Below are 12,500 nucleotides of genomic sequence, written 5' to 3' on the forward strand. Positions count from 1 at the left end.
TATTTTTACCGTTCCTTCCCATTTTCTGCCTCATTTGAGTTCCTCTTTGACACACCATTATCTTCATTACATTTAAAAATAGGTATATTCTTTTGAGTGTTGGTGGAGGAGATCTTTACATATTATTTGTTCAAAAGGATGTTGGGATCACTAAGTCACAACATGCATTATGTCGCCCCCTGCAGGATAAAGAAGGCGCTTTCATCGTCAGAGACTCCAGCACTTCGGGAGCTTACACCGTCTCTCTGTACGCCAAAACAGCTGCAGGGTAAACACTTACACTAACTTAGTTACATACCTGTGATTTATTTTATATTTCCACCAGTCTTTGGGGAGCTAATCTACCTCACTACTGTATAGATCAGGGGTCTCCAACCTTTCTTCATCTGAGAGCTACTTTCAAAAAATGAAAGTGGCCAAGAGCTACTTGCATCACATCGCTTACATTTATTCACATAGCCCTCATCAGTTGAATTAAGCTATACTTTTGTACACGTGTGAAATTGCAATACCTAAAGCTTATCAAAAATCTTAACTTCACATCAAGGTCCAAGAAAACGAAGATTTCTCACATATTATTATGGCCCACATAGTAAGTACATCACTGAAAATTCACATAAATGTCCTTAATCACCACCTTTCAAGCATTTCACTCTTTTGTTAGTGAGATGAATGGCACTGCATGGAGTCCACCATACAGGTGTATGCTGGACCCACTTACTGTAGGTTCACTCTAATAGAGTCATTTAAATGTTCATCAGTTGGTCTTGTTCTGTATTTAGATTTCATGACATTCATGTCAGAAAAAGCTACTTCACAAAGGTATGTAGAACAGAACCAAATAAAGCAGACATTTTCAGTGCTGCTTGGTGAATGTTCTATAGTTTTCTGGGTCTACAAGGCTCCAGAAATGTTGTGAGTTTTGCTGAGACTTAAGCTGAACATTATTTTGGAGATCTCCACAGGATTGACACTGAACAGTTGTTCAGCCATCTTTTTCTTCTTCTTCTTCGTCTTGACATTAAATTATAAACCATAATAAATCAATTGTATAGGTCGAGCCTCCCTATATCTGTGTGTGAAAATGGTTCCATCCTCAAAAACAAAAAACTAATACTTCTGCAGTCTAGCTGCAGCTTCTAGCTACGGTCTTCTGTTAAAAAAAGACACTGAATGTCTTGAATGTGGCATCACACACATGACTTGAGTCTGAAAACAGCAGGAGTATTTACAACAGCATTATAAAAACAAAAATAGTGCATGTGGGTGCACACTTACATTCTCTGTCTTACTGTTACATAAATCCCATGAATGTATGAGATGAAGTTAGCTTCATTATATCTCAATCAGTGATTAAGTGAATAATAAAGTTTCTATCGGGTCACTATCAGCCTGTCACTCATTATTTTCAGGGAGGGGGCGGGGTTTGGAGGAACGGAGAGGAGACGGTGATCGCGGAAGCTTTTTTCCTCCTGCCTTCACAAACTTTACACAAGTATTTATCAACTGAAAATAGCAAGAGGACATTCATACTCTGCAATCCAAGACTTGATTAAATCCACCAAAAACCTGACATGACGATAACGAGTGTTTTTCAAAAAACACAAATCCCTCCCTTTGTGTCTCTGAGCCGCAGCGACAGGGCCTGATTCAGAGCGGGTCATTCTGCTGTTGGTTCTGGACTGGTGCTGGTGGAGAAAGCAGACTGCTCCGTGTGTGTTGTCGCTGTGCTGCTGTCACGTCTGTTCCTTGATCTCTGCGTCACCGACCATTTGATATTCGTGTGACAGAAAAAATTCTAAAATAAAAAAACGTTATTGTCCAGCCGCGGCCAAAAAAATCAATAAGCAACCATACGCTATAATCGATAATCGAGCGGCGAGCTACTGAAAAGCTGCCCGCGAGCTACCGGTAGCTCGCGATCGACGTGTTGGAGAGCCCTGGTATAGATCATTCTCATACATTAGTTTCTGTAGCAACAGGCTTCAAATTACCCTGACCTGGTCTGTTGTAGGCTTCATTTTGTGCCTCAAAAACAAGACATTTATAAAAGATGTTGATCTCATTATGAGCTGGGACATCTGTAGATTAATTATTTACATAACATGTTGTGATCCACTAAAGTAAAGCCCGATACAAGATCAATAATTGCCACCTTTTGTTATATTTTTTCCGCCATATTGACCTTTTAAAAAAAACTTATATTACCTTGCATGTTTTATTAGATTGTTGAGACTTACTACATATATATATAATAAACATCTGGTCTTAATCAATACATTATTGAGCGTTAATGCAGCTGTGTGTGCAGAATGATGTAGAAAGTCTGCACAAAACTATTGCTGCAAATTAATGGAGGTGTGTGGCGCAGAGGACTAGTGCGTTGGTGTTGGGATCAGGGTCACAGGTTCAAACCCCACTGCAGTCAGCATGTCGTTGTGTCCCTGAGACACTTCACCCCAAATTGCTCTTATGGGGATTGCCCACAGTATTGAGTATGTAAGTCGCTTTGGATAAAAGCGTCTAACAAGTGATGCCTGGATCAAAAATGGACATGAAAACACGTACAAATGTTTTGCTATCAGAACAGGATAAAGTTCACTTAAAGGGGACCTATCATGCAAAATGCACTTTTGTACGTCTTGTATACATGAATATGTGTCCCCGGTGTTCCAGGGAACTCACCAAGTGTCAGAAAACACAACCCTCTCTATTTTCCTCCATACCCAAATCTCTAAAAAAGGGGCTGCAACGGATCTGATAAAAACTGATCCAGATTTGAACACTGTCCTGACGTCAGGACGGTGGCGCTACGGCTATTGGGCCAACTCCACCAATCAGGAGGAGACAGCCACGGCCATTGCCGTTCGAAAGCGCTGTAGTACATATGCCAGGCCAGTAGATGGTGCTGTTCTCACAGAATCAGCCCTTGCAAAAACAGAGCTAGAAATGGTCAAATTGAGCAAAATGAGGCATGGCTAAAATGCATGATCTGTTTGGTATTTTGAAAAAAAAAAAAGTATAAATATGCCTTATATAGGTATGGTCCTACACTATGTTATTCAAATATAGCATGATAGGTCCACTTTAAATTGAATGTAAAATCAAATATGTTCCTCATTATCGTCACTGCCATTCTGTGCTAGGTTGTTGTTAATAGCATGGTTGTTGTTGTTGTGTGTGTTTCAGGGACGGAGGAGCAGTTATAAAGCATTACCACATCAAGGAGACACAGGGATCGCCTCTGCAGTTTTATCTGGCTGAGAAACATTTATTCTGCTCCATCCCCGACCTCATCGAGTATCACAAACACAACGCAGCAGGTACTAGCTCATTAACAGCCAAGCTAGCAGGCTAACATGCTCACAATGACAATGCTAGGTCTGTGTTAGCATGCTCACTTCCTAACAATGACAATGCTATGTCTGTGTTAGCATGCTTACTTCCTAACAATGACAATGTTAGGTCTGTGTTAGCATGCTCACTTCCTAACAATGACACTGCTAGGTCTGTGTTAGTAGGCTAATATCAACCCAGTCTCACGGCATTTCGTGTTATAGTCACGAAATTAATTTAATCTATTGATTCGTGTTCACCAACACGATTTTCGCATTTTTTTCGTGTCACACAGAACGATTTTAAAAGCAATGTATTTCTATTGGTAGTATGTTTCGTGCCTGCAACACGTTTTTTTGTCCGGTCGGGTCTTGGAAGACCAGAAGCTGTGTGGTTCATAAAAACATGTTCTTACTCAATATCTTACCCTAAGCCTAACCCTATCCCTTTTATTTTAAATTGTATAATGTCTGAGTTTTTGTGCCGTCAGTGAGGAAAAGAAATGGCTCAGAGCCTCAGAATACTGACATCTGTATCATCTTTTTTTCCTTCTAATTTGTTATTATTTGGTGCAGGCACGAAACATACTACCAATATAAATACATTGCTTCTAAAATCGTTCTGTGTCAGAATACTGAAATCTGTATTTTTTTAAATGTCTTTTTCCTTCTAATTTGTTATTATTTACATTGCTTTTAAAATCGTTCTGTGTGACACGAAAAAGATGGCGAAATCGTGTTGGTGAACACGAATCAATAGATTAATTTCGTGACTATAACACGAAATGCCGTGAGACTGTGTTGGCTAATATATAAGATGACTGTACATACATTTCCTTATTTAAATGTGTCTTTATTTCAGGTCTTGTTGCCAGGTTGAGGTATCCAGTGGGGAAACAGGATAAAGCGGCTCCGTCCACCGCAGGATTCAGCTACGGTGAGACAGTTTTAAATGTTTAAAACCCCTCTAGTCCTTCCTTTACCTTCCTCCCCTCTTTCTGTGTGAAGTATAAGTCAGTGAGGAAGGACGCAAGTAAGTGAACAAGTAGGTAGATAGGTAGGTAAGGAAGTGAGTAAGTAAGTAAGATAGTAAGGAAGGAAGAAAGAACATATGAAAGGAAGTAATGGAGGAAGAATGTAAGTTAGTAAGTTAGTTAGTTAGTTAGTAAGTTAGTAAGTTAGTTAGTTAGTTAGTTAGTTAGTAAGTGGGTAGGAACTGGAGGGAGGAAGTTAGTCAGTAAGTAAGCAACCAAGCAAGGAACGAAGAAAGGAAGGAAGGAATTGCAAGTCAGTAAGTTAGTAAGTCAGTAAGGAAGGAAGGAAGTGAGTCAGTAAGTAAGCAACCAAGCACTTACAGGGGACCTATCATGCAAAATGCACTTTTGTACGTCTTTTATACATGAATATGTGTACCCGGTGTTCCAGGGAACTCACCAAGTGTCAGAAAACACAACCCTCTCTATTTTCCTCCATACCCAAATCTCTAAAAAAGGGGCTGCAACAGATCTGATAGAGACTGATCCAGATTTGAACACTGTCCTGACGTCAGGACGGTGGCGCTACGGCTATTGGGCCAACTCTCCACCTATCAGGGGAATGTGGGGTTGGGCCACGGCCGGCCATTGCCGCTCGAAAGCACTGGAGACGCTGTAGTACATATGCCAGGCCTGTAAGTGGCGCTGTAGTCTGCCACAAAAGCAGCGAAGAAGACTTCCCGCCCATAGTTACCATGGTTACCCTTCTGTTTATTCTCCGCTGTGGCTTTTTTCTCCCTCCCCGAGGCAAGCGTTTGCTCCCGGTGCTTTAATTCAATGCAATCCCTCCCCGTCGAGGCAAGCACTGTAATTCTCTCCGGTTAGTCCACCAGCAGATGACAAACACCCACCTCTCCGCCTCTTCCAAGGAACGAGGGGACCGTGCGGCAGAGTTTCAGTTTCAGTTTCTTTCGCCGGTCAAGATGTCCGTTAAAGTTTAAATCTTCCGGACAAAATTAGAAAAGTGCCGGTCAAAGGTCTTCTTTGTTATTTATTGAGCTTTAAAACAAATGAATAACGACTCTATATAATAAAACACGGAGTTCTCTTTTTCTCCCCCTCTTCTGACAGCCCAGCAGCTGATCAGAGCACGTCTCCCCTCTCCTGCAGGGGGGCGTGGTCAGCAGAATCAGACCGGAGACAGCAAACAGCACATAGAGCGAAATGAGGCATGGCTAAAATGCATGATCTGTTTGGTATTTTGAAAACAGAAACGTATAAATATACCTTATATAGCTATGGCCCTACAATATATAATTTAAATATAGCATGATAGGTCCACTTTAAGTTAGTATGTTAGGAAGGAAAGAATGACGTAAGTAGGTGTAAGGAAGTAAGGAAGGAAGGACATGAGTAAGGAAGGAAGGAAGGAAGGGAACGAAGTGTAAGTAAGTCCTGTAAGTCAGGAAGTAAGTATATTGAAGGAATGAAGTGTAAGTAGGTAGGGTATCTCTCCAGCTTTTGTTGACCTCAGACTTTACTCCATGTTTCTCCCCCCTCTCCCCCCTATAGAGAAGTGGGAGATTGACCTCAGATCTTATTCCATGTTTCTCCCCCCTCTCCCCCCTATAGAGAAGTGGGAGATTGACCCCAGCGAGCTGACCTTCATGAAGGAGGTGGGCTCTGGGCAGTTTGGGCTGGTGAGGCTGGGGAAGTGGAGGCATCAACACCGAGTGGCCATCAAGGCCATCAGAGAGGGAGCCATGTTGGAGGAGGACTTCATCGAGGAGGCCAAGGTCATGATGTAAGGAGGCGAAAATACAAAAATAAAATGTTACTAAACGTCATCACGGCCAACATTAGCCACCTTTAGCTTAACGGTGGTGACGTGAAGTCATGTGACCGTGCTGCAGTTCCTTTATAGCCCATCATTAGCCGCCTTTAGCTTAGCGGTGCTGAGGTGAGGTCATGTGATAGTTCCTTTTTAGCCTAACATTAGCTTTTTCCTTCTCCAGGAGGCTCTCTCACCCTAAACTGGTGCAGCTGTACGGCGTTTGCAGCCAGCTCAAGCCCATCTACATCGTCACAGAGTTCATGGAGTTCGGCTGCCTACTGAATTTCCTCAGGCAGCGGCGGGGCAGCTTCAGTCTGGAGTCTTTACTCAGTATCAGCCTGGACGTCTGCGAGGGGATGGAGCACCTGGAGGCCAACGGATTCATCCACAGAGACCTGGTAACTGGATCCTATTCAAAAACTAACTCTAAGTGGGAGAAAATTAAATACAAAAATGGCTGGTTTCCAAAGCTAACTGATTCCTGTTGAACTCAATGTTACATTTTGTGAATGATGGAGATAGTGTTTTAACTCTTTTTAAAGGATTACTTCAGAAACAAAAACATAATCCTTATCTCCGCTGCTACTGCACTGAAACTGTACTTTGAACACTTTAAATATATTATTGACATTTTAAACTGTATACCCCGGTTATCTAGGCTCTTTGTTTTGTTTAATGTATACATGTCACACTGTGGGTCTGCGGGAAACGATACTTCTGGATGTATAACACATGTAACATTTTTGACAATGAAGCTGACTTTGACTTTGATGATTAGTATATCAATTGATCAAGGCTAGCATTGTTAAATATACGAGTAGGAATATTTATTTATTTTTCCTTCTCAAACTCAGGCTTCCAGGAACTGTTTGGTGAACGACTCTCTGGTGGTGAAGGTGTCTGACTTCGGCATGACCAGGTACGAATGTAACCCTATCAACATTACATCGACTAATCGTACGAAATATATGGACCTGACGTCAATATCAACTCATCGTACGAAACATATGGACCTGACGTCAATAGCTTTACAATTTCGACTTATCGTACGAAATCAATGGACCTGACGTCAATACGTTTACCAAGTTGACTTATCGTATGAAACATATGGACTTGACGTCAATAGTTTTACAATATCGACTTATTGTACGAAATATATGGACTTGACGTCAATAGCTTTACAATATCGACTCATCGTACAAAATCAATGGACCTGACGTCAATAGCTTTACAATATCGACTTATCGTACGAAACATATGGACCTGACGTCAATAGCTTTCCAATGTTGACTTATCGTACGAAATATATTTAACGTAATGAAGTTATTGTACAATATATAAACATGATATCAATAATTCTTACGTTATCGTACAACATATGGACTTCACATGAGTAATTTCACGTTATTGGCTTATGTACGAAATATATGAATCTAGACTATATGAATAGAATTTAACGCTGTGACTTATCGCACGAAATCAATGGACCTGATGTCAATAATTTCACGTTATGGGCTTATTGTTTTTCACTTTACTTATTGTTTGGTTTTGTGGTTATAATCTATTTTATTTGTAACTATATTTTAATGTTTCCTTTAAATATTCTTAAGAACTAATTGTTTCCGTGTCACATTAAAATGGCGATGTTTGTTTTGTAGATACGTGTTAGACGACCAGTACACCAGCTCATCGGGCACCAAGTTCCCGGTGAAGTGGTCGCCTCCCGAAGTCTTTAACTTCTGCAAATACAGCAGCAAGTCCGACATCTGGTCCTTCGGTACGTTCACTTTTCACATCAACATTGCAAAGATTCACAAAATCAAGAGCTAGCATCGAGACACGACCTACAGGTAGCGTATCTCAGCGTTAGCTAAAGATTTTTTATACGAGGGCTGAATTTTTAGCTGAATTCAACTAGGTGGATATTTCGGATTAAATTGAACTTTAGTGAACAACTACCGAGACAAAGTGCAAAATGTGGTGCACCAATTACTATGTATTTAGGAATATGTAGTGACATACGAACATTATATGCTACATGGTACAGTATGGGCTAAGGTATATTGTATGGTAGAAATACGACACTGAATGAATATAAAATATATAATATAGATAAGAGTAAAATAAAGCATTAATAGACGTGCAGGAACTGACCGATAGCATTACATTGCATTCTCGCTAAAAACCGAACCAAATGAAGTCCCTATAGTGAATTATTCTATATAATACTGATTTGAAGAAGAACCAAGTAGGGTCAAGATGTTTTAATTGGAGAAATGTGTCATTAGATGATTAAATGTGGTTAAGCATGAAAATAGAGTCCAGGCGGAAAAATACCACCTTGTTTTCATATTTTACCATTTATTCATTCAAGCTTCAGCAAAGTTTCAACAAATAAAGCTTCGGACTCATTGTTTGTTTGTTTGTTTGTTTGTTTGTTTTGTTTCCAGCCGTTTTGATGTGGGAGGTTTTCACCGAGGGTCGCATGCCATTCGAACAGAGTCAGAACCACGAGGTCGTTACCTTGGTAACCAAAGGTCACCGCCTCTACAGGCCGAAAATGGCGACGCCCACAATCTATGACATCATGCAGCTCTGCTGGCACGAGGTGAGAGCCCAGAGACTCAACCTTTATCCTAATATACTGGGAGTTTTAAGGTTTTTAAGATACTTTTAAATTCAACTTGTGTAGTGAAGTGTAGACTGCCAGTGGTGTAAAGTAACTAAGTACATTTACTCAAGTACTGTTCTTAAGTACACATTTGAGGTACTTGTACTTAACTTGAGTATTTTTGAGTATAATAGTTTTGTGTACTGTACTGTAAAGCACTTTGTACATTCGTGTTGAGAAGGGTGCTATATAAATAAAGTTTTACTTACTTACTTACTAGTATTTCCATTGTATGCTACTGTGTACTTCTACTCCACTACAGATCAGAGGTACATTATGTACTTTTACTCCACTACATTTATTTAATACCTTTAGTTACTTTACAGATTTGGATGAATGATGTGGAATATAAGCAACACTAGAATAAGACTTGAGTTACACCTGGAGTACATTTACATTTAACATTTCTGATTTAAGGAAAAAATAAGTTTATTATACTATTTTTGCGTACATTTATTTGATTCTATTTCTTGTTTTTTACTTGTGACGGTCTGAATAGAAGCTAAATTAGTTTCTAGTAGAAGGCTTTGATGAAAACAGAAATGGATCCAGTTCATTGTTGACAAATGCACCAACAATAATAAAGCGTATTAAGACTGTGTTATGATAAAACACTTTTATATATCTGAATATCTTTGTCTCAGAGACCGGAGGAGCGTCCATCTTTCGCTCAGCTCTGCCTGATGATCTCTGACGCTCTGGAGGCTGATGCCCCGCCCCTAAACTGATCAACCGACCAATCAGCTGCTCCCACCATCCCTGGTCCCAAACTCCCACCATTCACCTCACTGTTATTGTTTAATTTACTGACAATAACACAGAGAAGACGTTGTAATAGATTGGTGCAGGAATGAGTCCTAAAACCCTATTTCCTGTTTCCTTGTCAACGGTTTTCTGAAAGTGTTTTTATTCTGAAATAAGGTCTGTGGTTAACAGAAGCTGAAGAGATTAGTATTGTACGACATTAACTACAAAAGTAAATACCCCACTGGTGAATTTAACGACAGCGGTTGCTAACAAGTGTCTAAATGAGACGATTAAACATCATCAAGCCCAACATTAGCCGCCTATAGCTTAGCGGTGGTGACGTGAAGTCATGCAATGACCGTGCTGTAGTTCCTTTATAGCGTTAGATTTTTACTTCAGAAATCATAAAGTGGTGTTGACATGTGGAGAATATCCTTCTGAACTAAACGTGTAAGTATCATAAACGTTTGTTTGACACAGAGATTATTTTCTACCATAATTCGAAAATCCAATGGAAAATCCCATTGAACCATGAGATGCTGCCTTCAGGGTCGGACTACAGAAAACGACATCCTTGCACCACTCTACGGAGCTTACATCGTCTAGAACTGACAAATCAGATGAAGCGGATCGACCACTCACTCATAATCATCCACCAATCACGTTTGTTTATCTATTCATGTATAATAAACTCACAAATCAATACTTATATTCTTTTTAAATTTGCTTCGCTGCCGGCACGAATAGATTTGATGCAAAATATTTGCAGGCGAGTATTTTGCATTATTGCGTCATCCTGTCTATAAAGGTCTTTAAACTGAAGCTGTGTCCATGAAATAAAACACTGCTCATGTTGAATTGTAGTTTATTTTTCTGTTAGGCAATGTACAAATATTCTGTAAAGGAAGTAAAGGACCATTCAACGCACCTTTCTGAATAAATATTGGAGTCATATTGAACAAAAACACATCCATGGAAAGTCCCCGATGATGGAGATTATTATAATATTTCTGTAGCCACACCTCCAGGGACATGTACCTTCCTTCAGACTCTCTGAGTTAATTCAGTTTCATCAGATTTCATGAAGCTCTGATCCAAGATGGTAAGTGTTTTTTTTAAAAAACTTTATAAGGATTATTCCTGAATTTGTTAATCTCTGGATTATTTTCTCATTTAATGGATTACTTTTAAAATGTGGAAAATTGCAGATGAGAAAATGGGAATCATAGTTTACCCAAAGTCTTAAACATTTTTTTTAAATATCATTTTCAGTTTGTACTCACATAACACATTTCCTCTGAACTAAAGATAAATAAATATAATTTAAAATATGAAATCCTTAATCCTTAATTTAGGTTTGAATAGGTTTTCTAATAAAATATTAAAAAAAAAAAATAATGATAGTTCAGCTAAATCTAAACACTGTAATTGTAAGTAAAATAAAGTGTAAGTTAAATGAATTTTATTAAACGTTTTATTTAAAAGGTTTTATGAAAATAATCGTAATATCTCATATAAGTACATTTATCAAAGAAAAACTAAACTCCAGACACAATCGAAAGTTTTCCGTGATTTATGCGATTTTACAAACGTAAGAATAACTAAATTAAAGGATTATAGTTCTGCAAAATATAAACGCTGTCATTTTGATCTCAAATAAAAATGATATGAAAGTTACGGCAAGTTTAAGTGAATTTTGTTAAATTTCTTGTAAATCTGAATTCGCGAAATAACTTGAATTATCAAGACGATGCTGCTCCCATGTTGATGCAAAACGGGTGATTCTGTAGACTTTTTCTGAAAATACATTAAGTAACTTTTGCTGACAATGCTTCTGTACTTTTTCTTAAGTAAAGTTCCTAAAACAGGACTTTTAGGGAGTATTTTATTTTATTACTGCTTCATGACGATGTGAAATGTGAAAAAAATAACACTTTATTTTATTTTTTTAACCAGCAAATCTACAAGTAGTTTTTCGAATGGAAATCTATCCCAGATTTATTCCTGGTATTCCTCCAGGAAATAAAGCCTGATTATCTTTGTGTGTACACAATGCCGAACAACAAAAGTGTAACTAGGGAATCATTAACCAGTGTGTAAAGTAATGAGTTGTAACCCAGCTAATGACTCCTGAAATAAGCTCAAGAGGTTGTTATCAGTCAAATCACATCAGTAAATACCCCACTGGTGAATACGTTATCCCTTCACCACTCTATAAGATAACATTATGATTCCTCCACAAAAAGGTCTGGTTTGAACTGGTATCTCAAACTATAATGTTTGATAATGCATTGTTCTTTCCCCTCCCAAAAAATACACAGTATGTGACCCTAAAAAGATGGAGTCTCCTGCCCTTTGCCACCATCCTCCTGTCCATCCATCCCACACTAACTAAAGTCGTGAATTCAATGGCTAAATGTCCTGGGTTTGTTCTTGATGAAAAAACACCAAATGTCCCCGACGTCTTGCAGGACGGGAGGATCCTGGAGCAGAACCGATATAAAGTCATTTGCCAGACCTTCAAGAACAAGCCTCGGTTTGTGACGCTCTACGACACCAGCAACAGGATACCAGTGTTTTCTGCTTACAAGTACAGAGGGAAAGAGAAGAGGGGAGGGAAATGTAAGAAACCACCTTGGAAGATAGAGCCAGAGGTTTGTTTTTCTTTCTCCGACTCAAACATTATTCAACTTTCGACTATTCAATGGCGTTAAACTCCGTCCACCAGTTTTTACACTTTAAGAGAGAGACAGCAACCTCATCAGCAACTGACAGGTTGATTAAGAAAAGTGTTTATAGCATGAGAGCAATAGATAATGGGAATATGACGTCATCAACCCAAGCGACCACAACCCATTGACTCTCCATTATGGCGAGCAAAGTAGCGTCACTTTTTCAATTTAACTTTTTTTATGTGGGCACTGTTTGTGTCCTTGGCT

At 39.1% G+C, this 12,500-nt stretch overlaps 1 protein-coding gene across 1 annotated transcript in view; it reads left to right on the forward strand.

The window, feature by feature from the left end:
• tec (tec protein tyrosine kinase) overlaps positions 1-10,419 on the forward strand; it is a 20,011-nt gene extending 9,592 nt beyond the window's left edge. Inside the window, 9 exon segments of the mRNA XM_034114265.1 lie at positions 186-268; positions 3,190-3,323; positions 4,198-4,272; positions 5,942-6,113; positions 6,325-6,541; positions 6,998-7,062; positions 7,802-7,920; positions 8,594-8,751; positions 9,459-10,419. Of these exon segments, the coding sequence (XP_033970156.1) occupies positions 186-268; positions 3,190-3,323; positions 4,198-4,272; positions 5,942-6,113; positions 6,325-6,541; positions 6,998-7,062; positions 7,802-7,920; positions 8,594-8,751; positions 9,459-9,542 (1,107 nt within the window). The 3' untranslated portion in view covers positions 9,543-10,419.
• The last annotated feature ends 2,081 nt before the right edge of the window (positions 10,420-12,500 follow it).

Source organism: Trematomus bernacchii, unplaced genomic scaffold (assembly GCF_902827165.1).
Source record: "Trematomus bernacchii unplaced genomic scaffold, fTreBer1.1, whole genome shotgun sequence".
Lineage (NCBI taxonomy): Eukaryota > Metazoa > Chordata > Actinopteri > Perciformes > Nototheniidae > Trematomus > Trematomus bernacchii.